At 44.2% G+C, this 24006-nt stretch overlaps 2 protein-coding genes and 1 long non-coding RNA gene across 5 annotated transcripts in view; 1 reads left to right on the forward strand and 2 right to left on the reverse strand.

Annotated features, from left to right (window-relative positions):
* Positions 1–1262: 1262 nt before the first annotated feature.
* On the reverse strand, positions 1263–10677 carry CCDC32 (coiled-coil domain containing 32). 3 transcript variants are annotated; one of them, XM_027083901.1, is made up of 5 exons: positions 10571–10677; positions 8489–8744; positions 5632–5788; positions 2199–2340; positions 1263–2110 (listed from the first exon to the last, which is right to left on the reverse strand). In XM_027083901.1, exons 2-4 carry the CDS (start codon positions 8730–8732, stop codon positions 2202–2204), a joined length of 540 nt encoding a protein of 179 aa, XP_026939702.1. In that variant the 5' UTR covers positions 8733–8744; positions 10571–10677; the 3' UTR covers positions 1263–2110; positions 2199–2201. The 3 variants fall into 3 exon arrangements, with proteins under 3 accessions (XP_026939702.1, XP_026939703.1, XP_026939705.1); XM_027083902.1 differs by having other exon boundaries at positions 8489–8739; positions 10571–10654; XM_027083904.1 differs by lacking the exon at positions 10571–10677 and adding an exon at positions 10407–10543.
* Positions 10678–13510: 2833 nt separating this feature from the next.
* LOC113608041 (uncharacterized) overlaps positions 13511–24006 on the reverse strand; it is a 542162-nt gene continuing 531666 nt past the window's right edge. Inside the window, exon 2 of the long non-coding RNA XR_003428189.1 lies at positions 13511–13554. This is a non-coding gene — a long non-coding RNA (uncharacterized LOC113608041). The remainder of the gene's footprint in view (positions 13555–24006) is intronic.
* Positions 14195–18041, forward strand: RPUSD2 (RNA pseudouridine synthase domain containing 2). Its single transcript, XM_027083918.1, has 3 exons — positions 14195–14844; positions 16110–16406; positions 17098–18041. Exons 1-3 carry the CDS (start codon positions 14218–14220, stop codon positions 17830–17832), a joined length of 1659 nt encoding a protein of 552 aa, XP_026939719.1. The 5' UTR covers positions 14195–14217; the 3' UTR covers positions 17833–18041.

Consider the following 24006-nt stretch of genomic DNA (forward strand, 5'->3'; position numbering starts at 1 on the left):
AGCTCCGTGCTTTGTGACCGCCTGGAGGGGTGGGATAGGGAGGGTGGGAGGGAGGGAGATGCAAGAGGGAAGAGATATGGGAACATATGTATATGTATAACTGATTCACTTTGTTATAAAGCAGAAACTAACACACCATTGTAAAGCAATTATACCCCAATAAAGATGTTAAAAAAAAAAAGAAACCATAGTTACAGCCCATTAGACTCCCTTCTGTGGAAGCCTGTCTCTGTAGAGGAGTGAAGTGAGAAGGCAGCAGAGATCTGGGGCCTTCCTCCCCACCCCCGCCCCACCCCGGGTTTTCACTCTGGGCTAAACATCTTTCAGTCCTACAATTCCTTTTCAGTTCCTCTGAATCAACTCCCCACCTTTTCATATTAAGATTTCTGTTTCTTAGGTCGAAAATGGGAGGTAGGGAAAAGGCAAAGTTGGAATCCTGCCTGAATGACAGAAACGCTGTTTTCTCGTACAGAAACATTCTCTAACCACCCATGATCAGCTGCTCTTTGGGAGAGTATTTTCAGACCTTACTGCTTTTTTTCTTAAATTGTTGTTACTGAGGAAGAATAATTTTGTTTATCATGCAGGGAGAAGGAAAATCTTAGGTGTTTTTTTTGTTTTTTTTTTCCTTTCTAAGCCTATCCATCCATCTGAAAGCCATCAGATGGCTCTGTAGGAAGAGTGAGGTTTGGCACCTGAACCCCAGGCAGAATCCCTTGCAAGCTTAGTCCAGGGCTGGATGACTGTCAGTGTCTGGCTTGCTCAAAGTGTCTGGGGAACAGAGGGTCACTCTCTCTGTCAAAGGCATCCTACTAATAAAAAGCAGTAAGAATAAAGCTAACACCAGTAGTCAATGGCAAAACAAATAGGAAAACCCATCTGGAAATTACGACAAAAATATTCATATAATTAAGCAAGTATATAGAATCACCTGGTTGGTTCCCATCCTTTTGGACAAGGCAAAATTTCTCAATCTACTTGATTTAGAAATGAGCAAATGTTCTCTGAAGGTTTTTATGGCCACCTGCTCATCATTAGGGATTTGGAACCTATTACCCAGAAAGAGGCTCCACTGGAGCCATGACCTCAGAATCCTACCCTCAGGGCACCGAGGTTTGGCTTGTCAGAGGGCACACGTTAAAAACAGGAATCTGGCAAAAGTTACCAGCTCTCCTGCGTTGACATGCATTTGTGTTTACCTCCTGACTGCCTAGGAGTGTCTCTCTGAGAGGAATCAGGTTAATAGCACCACACACAGCTAGTCTGATGAGAAAAGTTTTATGTGGACAATACCAACTGAACAAGAACACCATAAACAAGGTAGGAAGCATAGGCTTAGCCAGGAAAGCTGCCGCAAGGAGTAGGCGTGGAATTATTCAGGAGTGGTTTCAAATACCAATACCATAAACACAAGTCTAATTTGGAACCTGGCTCTTTTTAAGTGCCAGAGGAAGTCAGGGGAGAAACCATGCATGAAATAAAAAATATACATGCATACACAGAAACACCTATATTTTCACACTTCTTTCGTTCATTTTCCCCACAAGAAACAAATCAGACGAAGGAAAAGCCCAGCCTCTTTTTCCTAAAGTCCCTATATTTATTATGGACTTGTTAGAGAAGCCTCAGATGGGTCTTGGATTCAAGGAAGCAGACTTCACTCTCTTCGGTGCCACGCATCCCTGACAATTTACCAAGGGAACGCTTGGAACACAGGTGGGACCATCCAGAAGAGGCGAGAAAAAATATGGCTCACTTAACTTATCCATTATACACAAGGGTATCAGTTTCTCCAAATACTTTCACACTTGGTCCTTCACTAGGTTCTTAGCAGACTTCTCACCTGCAGCAACAGAGCTCAGACAAGCTGTGAGACAGAGAGGAACGCAGTATTTTGATCCAGCACCCACTGGGTCAGTCACTTTACCCAAGACAGTCACACGTGCCAGCCCCCAGCAAGTCCTCAGGGGCCCGCAGCTGCTTGCTTGGTGGAGTGGAAGGCTGGGCTTTTTCCCTCCCTAGATTTCTCCTTGTTGCTGCCGCTGCCGAGCTCTCTGCTGTTCCCTCTGGAACCAAGACAGCTGCTGGGCGTGTGTGTGTGTGTGTGTGTGTGTGTGTGTGTGCGTGTGTGTGTGTGTGTGTGTGTGTGTGTGTGTGTGTGTGTAATTTATTGTTCCACTGCGTGTGTGTGTGTGTGTAATTTATTGTTCCACTGCTGCTGGCTCGTCCCCGGGCGCTGGCTTCTCAACCTGCGACTCTGGAGGAATCAGATACTGGACCTCCTCCGTACTGATGGCTACTTTATCTGGCTGGAGCCACCTCTTGAAATGTTCCAAGGTGCTAGGAAAGAGCAGGAGAAAAGGGTGGCTGCATCAGACCTCACTGGTTAATTACTCAATGATTATCTCAGTTACTCAAAGACTGCCTTCCCGCCCACCACCAATTTCTTCCTATAATTGTTTTTCACTGCTAACGTGGGGAGCACAGATACTCCTCTGACAGCTGTGCATCCTGGCAGCTCCGTGGCATAATTTACCCCCTAGTGGGCACTTGGGCGACAAGCAGCACCAGGCCGCCTTCAAATGAATGCAGAGTCTCTGAAGGCTTGATGAGAACAGCTAAAGAGCTTATGCCTCAGTCCCATCTTTTTTTCCTCAAAACTGGAGAGAAGAGAAATCGTCAAGGGGAGGAAACATTCAAATAAATACCAAATTATTAGTGAGGCAGAAACCTGAGCATCTTGAAATCTCTTATACCTGAGGTAGTCTGAGGCTTAATTATACTTACAGCACTTAGTTGTACTAAACACGATTTTTCGTGTGTTTTTGTTTGTTTAGTTCTTTCTACAGCAAGATGCCAAGATGGAAACATCTGAGTAGCAATGTCCCCCACAAAGGAATGCCACTATGCCAGGGGGCTCTTTTTTGTTTGGATCTGTGGGGAGGGGGAAGTGTCCCCCTCCCACCTTCCTTGAGTACCCAGGATATCTCCACCCTAAAGCTATTAGACATTCACGGTAAATTGCAAATGACTAGGAATAATATAAACCTCATTCTGTGCTCTTCAATAGCAAAAAATCGTAAGCCGAGAAATAAGGCCATAACCAGCAGATTTTAGACACCTAAAATGAGGGAATCATGTTGTGGACAGTAGGATTTCCCAGCCCATTGCTCCCTTGCCAAAAGCATGCCATAAGGAGGGTCACACATCTGGCCTTCACATACGTGAAGAACCACACAATACCACTACAAAATGGACTGTGTTTAAAACATAAACTTTGAAGTTTGAAACCAAATGCACGTCTACTGTTTCCTGTCGCTTGTTCTGAACACTGATAGAAAGAAGCATTCCCACAGATGTAGGCTCAGGGCAACAGGTGCCCACAGCTCAACAGGTGCCCATAGCTCAGGGGACTAAGGTGCTATGTGGGCATTTAATCTTCATCTACCATACTTTTCAAAAATTGTTTCAATTATTTCTATAAGGAAGGGAAACCCACATTATTTTAGGTATTAATAAATACACAGAAACATAAACTTGAGTCTTGGTGCTGATCTAATTTCTGAGAAGAAGAATTACTATTTGAGAATTATGCAGGAGAAAGTTGTCTTTTCTTCTCAGAACTGGAGAGGAAGGAAATATTGAAGAGGAGAGAATATAATACCAAATTATTAGTGGCTCAGAAATCTGTGCGTCTTCATCTTTTGTGTTTGGGGCAGTTTAAGGCTCAATTGGGAAAAGAAAAGAGTAAAATGTATATTATTTTCTGAACCCTCAGAGGGAAGCTGACCTGACCTTAGATGCCACACTCATTTCTGAAGGATCTGGGGGCACGCTGATGCAATATTTGAGATAATGTAAGTGAAAATACTTTGCAAATTAAAAAATAAAATGTAACCATGAAGTTCTATTCACATACTGTCCATGATTTCAGCAGCAGTATCTTCATCTGATACCATGGGACTCTCAAAATCAGTGTTAATGCTATGATGTAAACTTAGGTTAAGTCATATTCCCCTAAGACCTTGTGTTAAAATTCAGGTTTTTATTTCCCTCACTGATTTTCATTTTGAATAATTTCTTACTGAAGTTTAAAATTCTGTTAGGAAGAATAATATTAAGAATAGCTAACACACAGTACTGACCCTGTGCCAGGCACTGTTCTAAGTGCTTTATACATAGTAACTCATTTAATGCTCATAACAACCCTATAAGGTAAGAGGTACTACTCCTGCTTTACAGAGCAGGAAGCTGAGGCACACACAGGTTACTCACCCAGAAACATACAACCAGTAAGTGGCAGAGCTCCTATCCCCGGTGTCAAGCACCATCCTGCTTTTTGTGGCAGAATGCCCTCTCCTCCTTTCTGCATCCAGCCCATCTGCAGATACTGTTCTCCTTTGGTATAAAACCAGACCCCAGAGGGAGCTCAATGGTCTTTCAACTCCTAAAGCACATTGTCACTTCCACTCATCTGGCTCTTTTCTTATGCTGCCTCGTTTTGTTAGGTATGTCTACATATATATTTGTCAGCTCTCCCCTAGTTCTGAGGACCAAAAAAAGGCTCTAAAACGTCTTTACATCTCCCCTCCATGCCTATGACATCAAGCACAGTGCCTTCATAGTAGATGCTTAAGAAATTCATTCATTTGGTCTACACAAATTTGAGTGTCTACTCAAATTTGACAGAAATATGACAAACTCTGTAAGGCAGTGGAGATTGATAGGTAAGAAGACTTGGTTCCAGTTGTTGATTGATTACTACTTTCTCAAGCACAGTGTGTACTTAAAAATGAAGACAATAGCTTATTCTCAACTCTGCTCAACCTGTGATCAAGATGTAGGTGTGGGGGGGGCTTCCCTGGTGGCACAGTGGTTAAGAATCCGCCTGCCAACGCAGGGTACACGGGTTCGAGCCCTGGTCTGGGGAGATCCCACATGCCGCGGAGCAACTAAGCCCATGTGCCACAACTACTGAGCCTGCGCTCTAGAGCATGCGAGCCACAACTACTGAGCCCGTGTGCCACAACTACTGAAGCCTGCGCACCTAGAGCCTGTGCTCTGCAACGAGAAGCCACCGCAATGAGAGTCCACGCACGGCAACAAGGAGTAGCCCCTGCTCGCCACAACTAGGTAAAGCCTGCACGCAGCAATGAAGACCCAACGCAGCCAAAAAAAAAAAAAGATGTAGGTGCGGAATTTGCTTTTTGGCAAAAATACTCATTCCCCGGGCTTCCCTGGTGGCGCAGTGGTTGAGAGTCCGCCTGCCGATACAGGGGACACGGGTTTGTGCCCCGGTCTGGGAGGATCCCACATGCTGCAGAGCGGCTGGGCCCATGAGCCATGGCCACTGAGCCTGCGCATCCGGAGCCTATGCTCCGCAACGGGAGAGGCCACAACAGAGAGAGGCCCGCGTACCGCAAAAAAAAAAAAAAAACTCATTCCCAAAAATCTGCCACTGGACTAAGCAAATAAAGCAACCTTACAAAGGATGATTTTAGCTCAGAAAAGCTGATGTTGATATCAACTTATATCTGGACTCAGATGTCGCTCTCCCTGACTTCTTTAGAGGAAGAGAAATGCTTTCAGTGAAATAGACCGTCACCTGGAGCTGGACTGAGAATCAATTACCTCTCATCAGAATCAAGTCCATCCACAAAGAATTCTGATGCTAACTTCTCCTGGAGGAACCGATCCCAGCATTCCTTCTTTGCTTGGGCCAGGGTACGAAGCATGTCCTTGGAAGTCACTTCCTGATGTAAACCTTTGATTCTTCTCAGTTTCTTCTCTAAAGAGAGAGGAAGTTGAACTTAACAAGGAAAGTGAGTATGAAACAAAACTAATCTAAAATGCAAAATGCCAGACTTCCCTCGAGGTCCAGTGGTTGAGACTCTGCGCTTCCACTGCAGGGGACACGGGTTCAATCCCTGGTTGGGGAACCAGGATTCCGCATGCCACACAGTGCGGCCAGATAAAACAAAACAAAGCAAAAATGCAAAATGTCAACTTAAAAATTCTCTCACTGATGAGTACAAGCACACTCCCTGAAAAAGAGCTCATTTTTTTAAGGAGGACAAACCTACATTTTTCTTTTTCCATCCCAATGCCTTCTCTCTGCATTGTACCAAATAACTGTTAAATTGTTTAACCCCAGAAAAGGAGTTTATAGGTTCTCATAAATAAATTGATGGCACGGTTTCTTTGAAATCACAGAAGCCCAGCAGGTATCTCTCTAAGAAATGCTTGTTTTCCCTGGCTTGACATGTGTATACTATTTTCTTTTTTCAACTCCTGAAAATAGTCTCTCGGAGGAGTAAATGGCTTTTTTTGTTACAGTGTCATAAAGTGGTTTCCAAACCTCATGAGAAAGAATTAGATAAAATGAAGAGAGATTCGTTGGTTCATTAGACACAAAAATTGACTTGATGAGAACTCAATAATAAGAGACCTTTAAGATCTCTATGTGTGATTAAGTTCTTGATTAAAGAAAAGGAATCTCCCAATGTTTTTTTTGAAGGTTGTTCTGCTTGTGGCCTGGATGTTGGAGCCTAACAAAAACAAACATCTTGTAATCCCTGTGAGAGTGATCCATTATGGCTTCCTGGTGATACATGTTTAGTTACTCTTTTTTGCATTTTAAGTATAACTGATGAACAGACAGCCCCTTTAAAAGAATACAAGTAAGGGTATCACCATTTGCCTTCTGCCTTAATTTAGTCTTGCCTCTAACTATAATAAATAGGTAAATGATGACTTTTTGGAGGGGAGGGGTGGACATCAAGCCCACCAATAGAAACTTTATGATTTGCAATCTTGTTTTCATTTCTAAACAAGCCGCATCAGCTGGAACCCACTGATCAAAACAAACACCTTTTGTTGCTACAAGTTACCACCAAAAGCTCACCCATGGAAAAAAAAAAAAAAAAAACTACAGTTGATAAATGTTAAATATTTGAGAAGTTTTTTTCTCCTGGAGGATGGGTAAAGGATTATGTATATCTCAGGTTGAACTGGCTAAAAGTTTTTAATTGTTGCTCTTAGTGGATTCTCTGATATAAGTTTATTTGGCAATAAAAACAATCTTTATGTTGTCAGGCCTTGATTGTCAAGGTGGGAGGTAGTCTTTTGGGCTGGAAAAGGTCTTCCCCTTTCTGAGGGTGCTGAGTCCCTGATCAGATGTGATCAGGCAGAAATAGGTGCCTTGCATCCTCCAAACCCGCTTGCCATTATCTTCCAGACTCTGCCAAAGGCAACAGGAATCCCTCTTATTTTCTTCAGGGGAGGACATTTTAATCATCATCTTAACTGAGTTTAGAAAAGATCCGTGGAGTTTTAACTTTCTGAACCAGTCTTCACCAATCAAAAACATCACTGAATCCATGAAAGTTTCTTATATGCCCTGGGCACAGAGCACCAACAAGACGAAGGATCTGGTTCTTCAGCTTCCTAAGACTGTGGCTTCTTCTCCTATCATCATTAAACAGATATTCTGACTACAACAGAATTGGTAACCTCCTCGGCCACTGCTGCAAGTATTACTCTACTATCTCTGGTGGCTTCCCAACAAATTTCATATTACACCCTCAGCTTTCTCATTAGCCATCATTCCACCTGTGTTTTTCTCATATTTTTTTCCTCCAGTACATCATTAACCAAATTCCTTCTATTTTTCCAAGAAATTTCTTAGCAATCATGTAAACTCTTCTTTCTGACTCTTCTTTCTGTCCTTCCTCAAATGCTTCTTCTTCCTGAATTGCCTTTCCTTCCTCAAATAATTATTCTCAGGTTTGGTTTTGTGACATATTGATGCATCTCATGGATGTCTAATAATAAAGGTTAACTCAATTCTGAAGATTGGCGATCACTGCTCAAGACTGATATTTGTCTTTCCCCTAGCACGGGACAATCTGAATCTCTTTCCTGTGTTAGGAGTCTCTCTAAATACTTAAGGAAGGCCACAGGACAGGGCAGTGAAGATGTGTTTAGGAAATATTTAAAAACTAAAATGGCTAACAAGAGGCAGAATGAATTTTATGTCAATATACTCCCATCCCAACCATCAATCTATTAAATCTATTTCTCAAACTGTAGCATCATAAATCCACATGTAGCTCTGGGACCATGACCTTCTTCTTTCAGGATGCATAAGGTATGACACTTTGGGGTTATCTGAATACATGGGCCACCAAGAGTGAACAAGAGTGTCCTACAGAATGCCAATAAATAAAGCAGAATTGAGATGAAACAGTCAGAGGCAGGAGATGACAAAGACTGTTAAGGGATGTACAAGGAAAAGGGGGCTCCTTCCCAACAACCAACCTGAAACACCCCCCCTAGAATTACGTCTGACAGATACATGTGGTAAGGACAAAAAAACAAACAAAAAAACAGAGAACAGAAAACCAGGTTTGATGTAACAGAACTTCAACATGCTTCCTTAAAACCACCAGCTTCTGATTAAAAAAAAAAAAAAAGCCATCTAACTTACCTAGAGATGCTAAATACACTTCTGAATCCTGTAGGGGAGCCCAAGGCTTTACAGTTGGCTGCACAGCAAAGTCTGGGGCCTCCCTCTGGCCTGTGCCTGCAGGGTAAGAATCCATAAAGGAGTCTGAGAAAGCATTGCTGGCACTATCCTCTTGGTCAGGATGTGGCAGACAGGAACAGATTTCAGCCCAAAGATCCGGGCCAGGTCTTGTAGTTGTAGAGTCAACATTCTCAAACATTTTCATTTGGAATCTGAGCTGAAAAAACAGAAGCTCAAGTGAATAAGGACTGACTTAGGAAGGAAGGTAATAGCCTTTTATCAAGTTTCTCTTAACAAAATTTAAAATGTCTTCTATTACATTCCTATGTTACAGAGAAATAGATGACAAAAGGGTAATTAGGTTCCTCTTCTGGCTCTGCACTCAGGTTGTTTTCATAATGAAGTTTGTCTTTTAAAATGGAATTTCTTTTTTTATTAATTAATTAATTTTTGGCTGTGTTGGGTCTTCGTTGCTGCACGTGGGCTTTCTCTAGTTGCGGCAAGCGGGGGCTATGCTTCGTTGCAGTGCGCGGGCTTCTCATTGCAGTGGCTTCTCTTGTGGAGCACGGGCTCTGGGCACGTGGGCTTCAGTGGTTGTGACACGTGGGCTCAGCAGTTGTGGCTGGTGAGCTCTAGAGCACAGGCTCAGTATTTGTGGCGCACAGGCTTAGTTGCTCCGCAGCATGTGGGATCTTCCTGGACCTGGGCTCGAACCTGTGTCCCCTGCATTGGCAGGCAGATTCTTAACCTCAGTGCCACGAGGGAAGTCCCTTAAAATGGAATTTCTATAAGCCAGACACAAAAGGACAAATATTGAATGATTCCACTTATATGAGGTCTATGCAGTCAAACTCATAGAGACAGAAAATAGAATGGTGGTTGGAGGCGGGGATGGTAATGGGAGTTACTGTTTAATGGGTACAGAGTTTCAGTTTGGGAAGTTCTAGAAATAGATGGTCGGAATGGTTGTACAATAATGTGAATGCCACTTAACAGTACATCTATAAATGGTTAAAATGGTAAAATTTATGTTATGGATGTTTTAACACATATACGCACACACACACAGAGGAATTTCTAGGACATTTCCAGTGAGGACAACCATTCTGCACTTTTCTCCAAATATCTCCAAAATGCAACCACTCTATCCTCAGCCAATTAAATTCTGTTTTCAATAGGATACAGACTAAAGGCCCTGCACAGTTCCAAATACAGTACACCAGGATAATAAAAATGCTGCTTGGTGAAAACTGTCGGAGAGTACTGTCATATGCAAGACTCATGTGCTCATTACATGGTGACGCTGGGCTATACGGCTCGTGTTCTTATTTTAATAGAAAAATGGAAAGACAGACATTGTCATCATTTTACAGATGAAAAAACTGAGGATCATGAGGGTAACTTGTCAAAGGCACATTACTGATACAGAGTGAATCCCTGATTGGAAACCAGACCTGTGACGCTCCAAAAGCCATGTTTTTACCCATTATCACTCTGCCTGTTTGGGACTCTATACTGAAAGTAGCCTGAGCAGAGCTAAATGGGAAGGGCTACCCACAAAGCCCGGGGGCTTTCGTAACTATCTAATCTAATAGGATGAATTGACACCTTCTTACAGGAGGGACCTTTGAGATTAGGAAGGCTGCCTGGGAAAAGGTCTGAATAATTCCAGGAGAGAGCGCCCAGCCAGCGCAATGGCCCGGAAGTAAAAGGGCCAGATATGTGACGGAGTCCCTGTATGAACTGATGCCAAGGGTCACAATGAGGCTCCACCCCTATACCGAAGTCGTTTGAACCCACCCACACCAAAACTTTGCTAGCATCAGAGCCCTGGTCCCCTGGTCCCCTGGTCCCCCGGTCCCCCGCAGGAAGTCCATACCAGCGCGGAAAACCCTGATGTCCAGATCTCGGGCCTCAGTCGCTCAGGCCTCAAGGACTGGCCAGGAGGGACGACTGAGGCCCCGAGGCACCTCTGTGGTATCTCGGAATGCGGCCGGAGCCGGGGATACAAAACGCTGGGCACCCCCGCGCCTCTCCACCTACCGCAACCGCCGGCCCCGCAGCCCGCAAACGCTCAGCTCAGTTCAGTCGCTGGCAGCCTGGGAGAAATAGGGAGGCGGAGTTTCTAGGTGACGGATCCCTGGAGTCCTCCAACCACCTCCCAAACTGGCGATGTTCTGTGCGTCAATTGGTCGAGTGGAGCTCAGCAGGGTAAGGAAGCGAGAAGCAGAGGGCTAGGAAACGATGGGCGGGACTGTTGTTGCCTGGAAACGGTGGAGAACACGCCCTGGGCCCCAGTCTTCCCAAGGGCCAGGTAGATTCGGCTCATATCAAGTGCGTTACAGCCGCGCGGACGGCGCTTTCCACGTGGTTCCTGCTCAGATAGGGAAGCCCAGTTTCCAAGGCCTTGACTTTTCTTGGTTACCTGAGCAAGTTAATCTCCTCGGCCGTTCTCTGGGCTGCTGTTTGTCCCCGAAAATTTCAGCCCTTCGATACGCAAATTAGAGGACTTCTGCTCCTCGAATGGGGTTGGAAGCGATTACTTTACTTACTCTCACAGGAGATCCAGGTCCCGTTCACCAAGTTATGTAGCTTTCCCACATTCATTTAGTCAATAGACATCAAGCTCATGCTGTGTTCGAGGCATTGTGTTAAGCGGGAATTCAAGACAGGTAAGACTTGGTATGGGTCCCAGCCTTAAAGCTTAGGAGGAAGCGCCATGGAGACAGACAAGTTTACAAATAACATCAAAGAGTTATAGAGGATATGACGGAAGTGTGGCCAGAGTACATAAAGGAGAGAGTGGTCATGGGAAATGTGTGTCAGAAACTCTTTTTTTTTTTTTTTTAAAGGAGATGACCTTTGATATCCTTCAGGGGTTATCCGTTCGCTGAGATGCAACCCTCCCAACCTGATCCCCAATTTCCAGGGCAGGTTACTGTCTCCCAAAAGACACGTGAAGAAAGACATCAGCCAACCATCTGTAGAAGTAGCTTGGCTGAGGGTATAATCTCTAGATGTGTCCAAAGCCAATCAATGTGGCTATGGTGGTAATAACTACCACCATGTGAAAGGGAACTACAAGGTACTCTGTTACATTTATAACCATTCTTAGAATATGCAAACAGAAGGAAGTGGAAAGCAAGAAGGTTAGAAAACAAAGGAGCAAATAATAGGCAAGATTTTGGCAGTGCTTATTCACAGGGAATATATGAGGATGGGCAGATCCACAGAGTCCTCCAACTGCCACCCGACCTGGTGACACGAATCTGGTAGCATCTGATTCATAGAAAGGATCACTGTCATAGATTTATGGGTGCTTCATTGAGCTGCTCCATGGCCTTTCAACTCACTTATGACGTTTTCTCTAATTTCCTGCTCACCAAAAAAACCTCTTGATTTCATATTTGGCCTCTTACATATCTTGATACCAGGATGAGGGTGCCTTTAACAGTAGGCACAAACAGTGGCTGGTATAAAATTGAATACACCTTTTAACTTAAAATTACAGTTGTAAATTAAAAAATGGTCACCCTTAGCGATTCATCTGTGTCCTTTGAGTTTAATTAGTGTGTGCACTGAATAAATCCAAACCAGATCCTGGACTTGCAAAGCTGAAACCATAAGCCCTGGTGATCTCCCCCTCCCCAAGGACTGTTCACACTGGGAAGCCACATGAGGGCAGTCAGCATCCCTCTATCTTAGTCTCTGCTTTAACCACAATGTGATTAGCACAAATATGTTTTATATTTGTTTCCTCAACCAGCCTAGGCCTTCACTGAGGTCAGGAACCATGTCTTTCTTACCTCTGTATCTCTAGAGCCAAGTGATGCTTGGCAAATGTTCAAAACTTGTTTGGTGTCTGAATGTTTAAATTAGAACCCTCATGGTCAAAGACCACACTGAATTGGAGCTAGACCTTGTGATTCACTCTTCAGTCCCTTCTCCAAGTTGCAACCAGGGTAATCTTTTTGAAATGGAGATTAGATCATGTCACACACACACACACACACACACACACACCCCAGAAACTCTTTCCCATTGCTCTTAAATTAAAGACTTAAATCCTTATCACAGTAAGTTAGGTGGAGTTCTTAGTTCAAACTATAGAGCTCATTCTAGCCGTTTAAGCAGTAAAAGGAATTAATTAAAGCTGCTCTGTACAATAAAATTTCTGTGATGATAGAAATGTTCTGTATTTGAGCTGTCCAATAAGGTATCCACTAGCTTCATGTGATTATTGAGCACTTGAGATGCAGTTTCTGTAACTGAAGGACTGAATTAAAAATTTTTTTTCATTTTAATTAATTTAAATAGCCACAGGTGGCTAATGGCTATTCTATTGTACACCACAGTATTAAAGGATAGTAAATAGTTCACAGGATCTCAAGATGGACCAAAGAGTCAGACTTGGGGTCTATACCCACTGAGTAAACCTCAGTGTCCAAACCTCACTGAGGGACTTCTCAGGGAGCACCCCAATGCCATTGAACATAGACACTGCAGCTGGGCACTGGACACAAGAACTTCCCCCACTCTTAGTCCCCCAAATCAGATACCTCCAATGCTATCTTGTCAGACATGTATTCCACACTGTGCCTGCTTCCTCTGCTATATGCCTCTGAACCAAAGGTTCTGCCTGATCAAAGGAGCCCAGGTGATGGATGCCCAAGTTGCAAGGGAGGCTGGGAAGGCCAGTTTCTGAATTCCACCTCTTGGAGGCAGTACTTAATGTGGGAAATTCCCCACACAAGAGTGTTGAGAAGATGCTGGATGTCCAAAGGGTACGACAAAAATCTACTTTGCGTGGTCTATAAAAGTCCTTTTCAAACTTTAATATGCAAACAGATGATCTGAGGATCTTGTTAAAATGCAGATTCTCACTCAGCTGATCTGGAGGGAAGGAGGAAAAAGATTCTGCGGTTCCAGCAGTTGTTGCCCATGTTGCTAATCCACAGACCACATTTTGAGTATTTAAAAAAAAAACAACGTTATTGAAATATAATTCACATTCCATACAATTCACCCTTTTGTCATGTGGCTGGTTCTCAGAGGCCTTGGCTTCTCTTGATTTGGATGTTTCTGAGCCTGTTCTCCGGCTCTCTTGTGAATCCTATGAGGCACTAATATCCTTTCAATAATCCGTCTCTTATGAAGTTAACAGAAGTTGGTTTCAGTACTTTGCATTTAAGAACTCTGACAAATACATCTTCTGATCTACTTGGAGTTTTAATCTCAGGACACGAGCATATGGGAGGCAAATGGGAGATCTCTAGTCCTTCTCATGCTGTTAGGGAGAAGGACAAGTGTAAAAACATTGCTTCTGAGATGTGTGTGCTTAATTACATATATAACAGCTTTATTGAGTTATATAAGTCACAAAATATACCCTTTAAAGTATACAACACAGTGCTTCTTGGATATTCAGAGTTTAGCAATCCTCATTTTGTTTTGTTTTGTTTTGTTTTAAAATAACTTTCAAGAGTCTTTCCAGACTCAAGGGACGTCGAGCATATCTACATGGAATCTACACTTAATGAATCATTCTCACAGCCTCTCAACTCAACTCATTCTGTTCACTCCTTCACTCCTATTCTTAACGCAGTCCCGCCTCGGCACTAGGCGTCACTGATTGGTTGGTGCCGAGTTACGTCATCAGAGCGCGACATGGCCGCCGCGGTTGGGTGGTCATGTGGCTGGGCGGCCGCGTGTGGCTCCAGGTTTTTGGGCGAGTGTGCTTCAACCTCCGGCGTCTCACCTTTGACAGGACTTGGGGTGGCCGTAGGGGCCCCATGGCGGAAACACTTTCGACCAGGGCCGAGGCAGCTAGCGGGCTGGGGGCTCCGGCTCAGCAAAATGGAGATGCGGGTGGCTACGCGAGGGGTGAGCAGCCCCCAGGGCGCCCGGAGCCAGCGGGCCCAGGAGTGGAGCCGGCCCCGGGGGACGCGACGCAGGCCGCAGGGAGCGGGGAGCAGGCCGCGACTGTAGGCCCGGGCCCCGGCAAGCGGAAGAAGCGGCGGGGAGCAACCGGGGAACGCGTCGTGCCGCCCCCGAAGAAGCGGCGGGCAGGCGTTAGCTTCGGCGATGAACACTTTGCCGAGACCAGCTACTACTTTGAGGGCGGCCTGCGCAAGGTGCGGCCCTATTACTTTGACTTCCAAACTTACTGCAAAGGCCGCTGGGTGGGCCACAGCTTGCTGCACGTCTTCAGCACCGAGTTCCGAGCCCAGCCTCTTGCCTACTACGAAGCCGCGGTCAGGGCAGGACGCCTGCACCTCAACGAGGAGCCAGTACAGGACCTCAGCGTTGTGCTCAAGGTGGAGTCCTCATGGGGCCTGCCCAAAAGGGGGCAGGGTTTTATTTCATAGTTACTAGGGCATAGGTACTGGAGTAAAATCGGGGTAATTCTGAAGCGTTCTCATTTTCACTTGGAACACTCTTTTAGCGCCCCATCTCCGCAGGTAGACAGCCTGTATGCTTAAGAACTCAGCCCACTTATCCCCTCCATCAAGGCGTCTTCGGTGTTTCCAAGGGACAGAGGTTGTAATTCTCATAGCTCCTTTTACGCACTGTCTTGTGGCACTGGTGCTTATGACTTTCTACCTTGCGTTGTAGATCTCTATACAAATAGTAATAACCGAGACTATCATTTATATCTCCTGACTGTGTGCTGGGCACAGAGTTAAGCATTAGGTACTTTAACATTTAATTCTAATGACAAACTTGTGGAGTAGATACTGCCACCTCATTTTACCTGTGAGGAAGCTGAGAAAACTAAGGTAAACCTCACAGAGGTAAGGTAACAGTGCCACTTCCAACGCCTGTGTCCTTATAACTTCTGCTTAAATTATTTATCACAGAGCCTGATAAGATAGAATTGTGAAATGACAGAGATTGAGACTAGAATTGTCTAGCCCAGTGCTTTGACTCTTTAAAATTCCATCACAGCTGAGGTACCAGACACCCTTGTTATTAACACTGCCTCACCATAGTTGTGAGGGGATGCAAGGCATTTGGAGAGTGAGTGGTTTGAATCCCCTCTCCCATCCCAGTTTTGAGAAGCAGAGGTCTGGACTGACCCTCACATTTTACAGATGAAGAAACTGAGGCCTAGAGAAGTTAAGTGACTTTCCTTAGAGCATACAGTAGGCCTATAGCAAATCCAGGTGTAGAGCCCAAATCTCTGGACTTAGAGCTTGGTGTTTGTTCAAGGTCACAATAAGTGATGATTTATGGAGGTTTTTTCCCTTTATTTTAGAAAAATTTACTTTTCGAATATAACTTTGTGGTAGAGAAAATACGAATAAGCAGAATAACAACAAAAATCCATACTCTTACCACCCAGGGATATCACCGTTAACATTTTGTGTATATCCTATGAGTTTTTCAATGTCTGCTATCTACCTGTATGTCTGTGTTTTTGCAAAGTGAGACTACACTATGCACACTGCTTTTTCTGTTTAAGGATGTACTGTGACCATTCTTCCATGTCAGTAAGGAAGAGGGGAGGAAGCTGTGTGTGCTGCTGACTGATTATAGGTGGCTGGACCCTGGGCTGACTGGTTGCCTATGTCATTGGCAGGACAATGACTTCTTACGGAACACAGTGCACAGGCATGAGCCACCAGTTACAGCAGAACCCGTCCGCCTGCTAGCAGAGAACGAAGATGTGGTGGTTGTAGACAAGCCTTCTTCCATTCCTGTCCACCCCTGTGGCCGCTTCCGACACAACACGGTCATCTTCATCCTGGGCAAGGAGCACCAACTCAAGGAGCTACACCCATTGCATCGGCTTGACCGCCTTACCTCTGGGGTCCTTATGTTTGCCAAGACAGCAGCCGTCTCGGAGAGAATTCATGAACAGGTTCGGGACCGGCAGGTGAGCCAAGCTTTTGCCTCCTGCAGGCCACCTTCTGACCTCATGAATGCTCTGTGTTGAAAGGGTGTCACTGAGTTCTAGATCTGAAGTGAGCCTTCGTGTTTATCTGGTCATGCCGCCTATCTTCAGGAAGGTCAACACCTAAAGTGCCAGAGACAGGTTATTATCTCTCATGTTTCAAAAGATCTTTAGAGATGGCATATACTGCCTCTCAGTAATATGCTGTTTTGAAGATTTAAAGTGCTGACAGGCTGAGCAGGGTTTTTAAGACTGTGGTGAGAATCTACTTGGTGGGAAGAATTCTGGATGGCGTTGGAAGATGCTTGGGTAGAAGAGTTAAATGGTGGTGATTGTGGTCTTGAGACTTGTAATTCTGGATCTGATTGTAATATATTTATTGTTTACTGTATACCAAGCTCCAGTACCAAGTACGTTAGAGCCCAGCTGACTGAATCCGTATAACAGCCCTGTTGGTGTAAATGCTTTTCTAATCAAACATTTTCCAGACAAGTTAATGGGATTTAAAGAGGCTAAGTAAGTAATGTGCCTAGGATTGCGCAACTGGCAAATGGTGGAGCTGGGGTTTGAATCCTTTAATGTCTGACACAGGTCCATTGTCCTCACTGCAGAGGGTTTGGGCTTCATGCGTTTAGGCTTTGTGCTGACTTTCTCCCTCTCCCCTCCTGTGTAGCTGGAGAAGGAGTACGTGTGCCGGGTGGAGGGGGAGTTCCCTGCTGAGGAAGTAACCTGCAAGGAACCCATCTTGGTGGTGTCCTACAAGGTAGGGGTATGCCGTGTAGATCCTCGGGGCAAGCCCTGTGAGACAGTGTTCCAGAGACTGAGCTACAATGGCCACTCCAGTGTGGTACGGTGCCGGCCACTCACAGGCCGCACCCACCAGATCCGAGTCCACCTCCAGTTCCTGGGTCACCCCATTCTCAATGACCCCATCTACAACTCAATCGCCTGGGGCCCCTCCCGAGGCCGAGGCGGCCACATTCCAAAGACAGATGAGGAACTACTGCGGGACCTTGTGGCAGAGCACCAGGCCAAACAGAGTCTGGATGTGCTAGATCTCTGTGAGGGTGACCTGTCTCCAGGACTCCCAGACTCTACAGCCCCTTCCTCAGAGCTGGGCAAAGACTGCCTAGGAGAGTTGGCTGCATCTGCCCAGAAGATGGATGGAGCAGTTGAGGCAGGCCCTCAGGATCTGGACACAGTGCCCTTGGCATCAGGGAAGGCAACGGAAATCGATGTCGTGGATCAAGAGACAGACCCACTCTGTGCAGAGTGCCGGCTAGTGCGACAGGACCCCTTGCCGCAGGACCTTGTGATGTTCCTGCATGCCCTGTGCTATAAAGGACCAGACTTCAAGTACTTTTCACCCATGCCTGCCTGGGCACAGGATGACTGGCAAGAGGACTGAGGGCTGTGGCCAATGGAGGGATTACTTCTCAGACTGGAACGGGGATGGGCCATGAAGTAGGAGTTGACCACATGGGGTGGTACTCAGACTTTCTCAGGGGTGAGATTGGGCTCTTAAAGGACCTGCTCATACTTGCTACCTCCTTCCTTCTCCCTCCAGCTAGAGTTTGGGGACTTTTTGGTTTGTAAAATAGATCTCTTTTTCTAATACCTTGTGTGTCTGGTTTTCTTACTAGTCTTTTTGGTTTTTTAATTGAGGTAAAGTTCACATAACACAATTACCATTCTAAGATATACAGTTTAGTGGTGTTTCATACATTCACAGTGATGTGCAGCCATAACCTCTTAATTAGTTCCAAAACATTTTCATCACCCAAAAGGAAACCCGTACTCTTTAAATAGGTAATCCCCATTTCCTCTTCCTCCCAGCCCCTGATTCCATTCGTCAACTTTCTGTCTCTATGGATTTGCCTATTCTGGACATTTTTTACAAATGGAATCACATAATATGTGACCTTTTGTGTCTGTCATCTTTTGTTTAGCATCGTGTTTTCAGGGTTCATCCCATTTTGTTTTTTTGGCCACGCCATGTGACATGTGGGATCCTAGTTCCCTGACCAGGGATCAAACCTGCGCCCCCGGCATTTGAAGCACAGAGTCAGCCATTGGACCGCCAGGGAAGTTCCCTGAGTTCATCCAATTTATAGCACGCATCAGTACTTCGTTCCTGTCTATGGCTGAATAATGTTCCATTGCATGGTTATAAACCACATTTTGTATATCCATTCATCGGTTGACGGACATTGGGTTGTTTCCACCTTTTGGCGGTTGTGAATAGTGCTGCTATGAACATTTGTATACAAATTTTTGTTTGAACACATGTTTTCTGTTCTTTCAAGTACATACCAAGGAGTGGAATTGCTGGGTCATATGGTAATTCTGTGTTTAATTTTGGGGGAAATCACCAAACTTTCCCACAGCAGCTGAACCATTTTACATTCCCACGGGCAATGCACAACGGTTCCAGTTTCTCTCCATTCTCACCAACACTTGTTGTTTTCCATTGTTTTGATTGTAGTCATTCTAGTGGGATTAAAGTATTATTTCATAGTGGTGTTTTTTTGTTTGGTTTTTTTTTTTGCGGTACCTGGGCCTCTCACTGTTGTGGCCTCTCCCGTTGCGGAGCACAGGCTCCGCTCTGGACGCGCAGGCTCAGCGGCCATGGGTCACGGGCCCAGCCGCTCCGCGGCATGTGAGATCTTCCCAGACCGGGACACGAAGCCGTGTCCCTTGCATTGGCAGGCGGACTCTCAACCACTGCACCACCAGGGAAGCCCTCTCATTGTGGTTTTGATTTGCATTTCCCTTGTAACTAATAATGTTAAACATCTTTTCATGTGCTTGTTGGACATTTGTGTATCTTCTTTGCAGAAATGTCTATTCAAATCTTTTGCCCATTTTTAATTCAGATTGGCTTGTTGTTTTTGAGTTATAAGAGTTTTTATGTATTCTGGATATAAGACCCTTAAAAGATACATGATTTGCAAATATTTTCTCCCATTCTGTAGGTTGTCTTTTCACTTTATTGGCAGTGTCCTGTGATTCACAAAACTTTTATTTGTTTATTATTTATTATGGTAAGAACACTTAACATGAGATCTACACCTTAACAAATTTCAATGTGTACAATACGATATTGTTAACTGTAGGCATGGTGTGGTACAGCATCTCTGGAACTTAAGTATCTTGCGTAACTGAAACTTTATACTTGTTGAATAGCAGTTCCCTATGTCCCCCTGCCCCCAATCCCTGGCATCATCATTCTACTCTCTGCTTCTATGTGTTTAACTATTTTAGATACCAGGAAAGAAAAACTCATTTTCCTTTACTCACAGAATACTCTACTTCAAATATGTGGTGGTTTCCCCACATCAAGCAATTCTCTGACACAAGCTGGGTGTCCTACACTGTAACTCATCTCTGACACCATCTACCTGGAGATAGGGTCAGATGCCACAAGTTAAGGATTTGGTCCCACAAGACTTTCCCCAACTTCAAATGCCAATGGCAAGTCCAGATTGTTACCTGTGCTTCTGACCCACTGTGAATCAAAGGTTCCCACAACCGCCTCCTCAGGTTCAACCATTTATTAGAATGGCTCACAAAACTCAGGAAAGCAGTTTCCTTACTCAATTACTGGTTTATTACAAGGGATTTTAAAGGACAGGAAAAACAAGCAAGATGAAGAGATACACAGGGCTAGGTCTGGAAGGGTTCTGAGCACAGGAGCTTCTCATACCGTAGAGCTCAGGTGTGCCACTCTCCAGCATGTGGATGCCTTCTTGCTCACCAACTCGGAAGCTCTCTGAACCTTGTCATTAGAGATTTTTAGGGAGGTTTCATTACCAAGGCATGACTGATTATATCATTGGCCGTTGGTTATTAAGTCAAACTCTAGCCTTTCTTTTCCAGAGGTTGGAGTTTGATGGTGGTGCTGGAAGTTCCAGGGTTGGTTCCTCTGGCAACCAGCTCCCAACCTTAAGGGTTTTCCAAAAGTCACTGCATTAACATAAACCTTATTTTGGCCGTGTGACAGGGCATGCAGGATCTTAGTTCCCCGACTGGGGATCCAACCCGTGTCTCCTGCAGTGGGAGTGAGGAAGGGGCATATTTTGGGGTGACATTTTGGTTTCCCTCAGCTGGATCATATGGTATTTCTGCTTTTAATTTTTTGAGGGCCCTCCATAGCGGTTGCACCATTCTACAATTCTATCAATGCACAAGGGTTCCAATTCTCTACATCCTCTCCAACACTTGTTACTTTGGTTTTTTGATAGTAGCCATTTTCCTCACCCAAAAGGAAACCTATACTCTAAATAGGCCATACAAATGGCCAACAAGCATATGAAAAGATGCTCAACATCAGGACAATGCAAATCAAAACTATCAAAGATATCACCTCACACTCATTAGGATGGCACATACTGAACAGTAGTGTGGGTGGAGAAACACATTGAGTTTATATGCTTTTAGTGGTTCATACTGGTTGTTAACCACCTACTATATGCCAGACATTATTTAGTGCTGGGATACAGAAATGAATGACTAGGCTCTGCCCTGATAGAGCACATATGTTTAAGTGTGCAAAATACAAAGGGAACAGCGGACATATGGCATAATTCAGTCTGGAAGTGCCAGCACTGATTTCCCAGAGGAAGAGGCGTTTAACAATGAGTTAGAATTTGCCCAGTAGAGACATGAGAAGGATTCCAGGTAGAGGGGAAATGTAAGAGAAGGCAGGGGTATTCCAGAGCTAGAGAAGATGGAGGTGGCACCCAAGGAGAAATGTTTTGGGGACTTTTGGCCCTCTGGTCTCAGTGTATGATTCACTGTCACTGACTATGGAAGTCTTTGCATGGCTTGTATTTCAACAGGGCGCTCTGAACTACAAAGCATAGAAACAGCCTGGCTAAGACAAGATTCACATCGATCTGAGTATCTGCCCAGCTTTGTGAAAACTCTCTTTAATCTCTTATGAGCCAACCAATTCCTCTTATCACTGAGACCCTCCTTAACTCAGGAGCTCTGGTTTCCTAGGACTGGCAAAAATCAGATGCCTGGTAAAACTCATTCATTCAGCAGACATTTGAGTACCAACTGTGTATTAATTTTATACCAGACTCTGTTTATATAATGGTGAATAAGATAGATATGGTCCCTGCTCTTATGGAGTACACAGTCTGCAGTGTACAACATGATGTGAGGAAGACCAGTAAACAGTTAACATACAGGGAGGTCAATGTTCTGTGTGATGGGAGGAGGAAGGGGGCAGAGGCTATCTCCATACCTAGTCTGTTGTCTTCCAGGGTTCTGAATGGGAACATTAACCTTTGCCCATTTTCTTTCCCTCTCTAGTCCTGTTTGTCTTATTCGCATTCTTTTAGTCAGCTTCAGAAGTTCTTGAAGTAAGGACACATGGATGGGCTTGATAGGGTCCCTGGATCTCTTGAAATTGTATGCAAAATTTTCTGTATGCATGTTTTTTTCTGAGGAGTCTATGTATTTCAACAAATCCTTCAAATCTGCATTGTCTAATACTAGCCATGTGTGGTGATTTAAATTTAAATTAATTTAAATTAAATAAAATTTAATATGCAATTATTCACTTGCACTAGCCACATTTCCAATGTCCAATTCACTTGGTCTATTGCACAGCATATGTGGAGAGCACTTCTATCATCACACAAATTTCTATTGAGCAGCATTACTTCAGTCTCTATTGAAAACAAAAATCCCTGACTACCATGACTCCACTAGTCTGCAGACACTTAAGAAACAGGGGTTTTGTGTGCGTGTGTGTGTGTGTGTGTGTACGTGCACATGCATGTGTACTTCCACCTTCCACATGCTAGTCAAGTAATTGGTCTCTGTGTCAGTCAGTTACTGTGCTAGGTGCTAGAACAGTTGTACAGAATCTGTGAAAAAGTTATTGCCCTTAAGGAGCTCAGGTTGAATCCAGTTGATCTTTCCTCTAGTTAACAGTGGCTGGACTTGAATGTGTTTTTTTCCCCTTGTAAAATGTTACCCTTTCTATTTATTTATTTTTAATTTATTTGTTTTTGGCTGCATTGGGTCTTCATTGCTGCGCACGGGCTTTCTCTAGCTGTGGTGAGCAGGGACTACTCTCATTGCGGTGCACGGGCTTCTCATGGCAGTGGCTTCTCTTGTTGCAGAGCACAGGCTCTAGGCACGCGGGCTTCAGTAGTTGTAGCACATGGTCTCAGTAGTTGTGGCTTGTGGGCTCTAGGGCCCAGGGCCAGTAGTTGTGGTGCATGGGCTTAGTTGCTCCGTGGCATGTGGGATCTTCTCGGACCAGGGCTCGAACCCATGTCCCCTGCATTGGCAGGTGGATTCTTAACCACTGCACCATCAGCAAAGCCCATGGTACCCTTTTTAAAAATTTAATTTTTATTATAGCCCCCCTCTCCTTACCCCTACTCTGGAGGTAACTACTATTAATAATTAAAAGGTCTTTTTATGGACTGTTTTCTCTTCATAGATACATAAATCTATCTGTATTTTAAAATAAAAATGGGATCATGCCTTACAAATTTTTCTGCAAGTTGCTTTTCTCTAGGACTTTTAAAAAATAATAGCTGCCTTGTGTTCCATTGTGTGACTACACCATACTTTAATCCATCCCCTATTGTTGAAATTTTAGGTATTTGCAGTTTTTCATTATTACAATCTATAGTGAACATCCTTATATCCTTTCACACTTGTACACGGTGCTTCTGTAGAGCAAATTTTTAGTATAATTGCGGAGTTGATAGCTTTAAATACTGATTGATAGGTAATACCATACTACCCTCCAAAAAGATTAAACCACTTTACATTCCCATCAGTAAGTAGTGTGAGAGGTAGAGGCAAAGGCAGCTGAATGTAGTGACTGAAACGGCTGGTTAGGCAACTGCATTTTCAAGTTTGGCTTTAGTTCCAGCTGTGTGTGGTAATCATGGGTTTCCCAGGTCTGTATCTCTCAATAGATGACCTAGGTTTGCTTGGGTTAGTCTTGCTCCCAAAGGCTTAGTTTAGAGAAAATGGGCTCATTTCAAAGCCTCTTTAGGCTTTGGATCACTGGTCCTCAGGACTGAGGATTTTCTACAACACAGAATTACTGAAAACATATTATTGAATTATTGAAAATGGAAGCAGAGCAGCTTAATGAATGTGACCAGGTTTGGGATGGATAAGTTTATTGGAGTCAGAGGTATCATCACCAAGGCACTCATTCTGCTTAGAACACTGCTTTGCACATGGCAAACAATATTGTCTATAATTATGACTATTGCTTTCCTCCCCTCCAAACCCTCTGTGTACCCTCCTTTTCCTTTCATTTGAAGCTTGTCCATATTTTCAAAACTGTAACATTTTTATCAGCCATTAACCACATCAAAACAGTTAAGAATTGCCTACTAAAGTTGACCAGTGATTCCACTTGTAACTATATACCTAGAGGAAACACTTGTATATGTACCCCAGAAGGCATGTATAAGAATATCCACAGCAGCATTCTTTTTTTTTTTAATACATTTTATTTATTTATTTGTTTTTCGCTGCCTTGGGTCTTCGTTGCTGCGTGCGGGCTTTCTCTAGTTGCGGCGAGCGGGGTCTA

The sequence above is a fragment of the Aethalodelphis obliquidens genome, unplaced genomic scaffold (genome assembly GCF_003676395.1).
Source record: "Aethalodelphis obliquidens isolate GAN/ISIS:26980383/991018 unplaced genomic scaffold, ASM367639v1 scaffold51, whole genome shotgun sequence".
NCBI classification, from domain to species: Eukaryota; Metazoa; Chordata; class Mammalia; order Artiodactyla; family Delphinidae; genus Aethalodelphis; species Aethalodelphis obliquidens.

What these genes read in the sequence shown, in the direction of transcription:
- CCDC32 (XM_027083901.1), bottom strand. Translation starts at nt 8,732, where the DNA reads ATGAAAATGTTTGAGAATGTTGACTCTACAACTACAAGACCTGGCCCG. An exon ending in AGTGTATTTAGCATCTCTAG is followed by an intron (nt 5,789 to 8,488) that starts GTAAGTTAGATG and finishes CTCTCTCTTTAG; the next exon opens with AGAAGAAACTGAGAAGAATC. An exon ending in GGACTTGATTCTGATGAGAG is followed by an intron (nt 2,341 to 5,631) that starts GTAATTGATTCT and finishes GCTCTTTCCTAG; the next exon opens with CACCTTGGAACATTTCAAGA.
- RPUSD2 (XM_027083918.1), top strand. Translation starts at nt 14,218, where the DNA reads ATGTGGCTGGGCGGCCGCGTGTGGCTCCAGGTTTTTGGGCGAGTGTGC. An exon ending in ACCTCAGCGTTGTGCTCAAG is followed by an intron (nt 14,845 to 16,109) that starts GTGGAGTCCTCA and finishes TGTCATTGGCAG; the next exon opens with GACAATGACTTCTTACGGAA. An exon ending in AACAGGTTCGGGACCGGCAG is followed by an intron (nt 16,407 to 17,097) that starts GTGAGCCAAGCT and finishes CCTCCTGTGTAG; the next exon opens with CTGGAGAAGGAGTACGTGTG.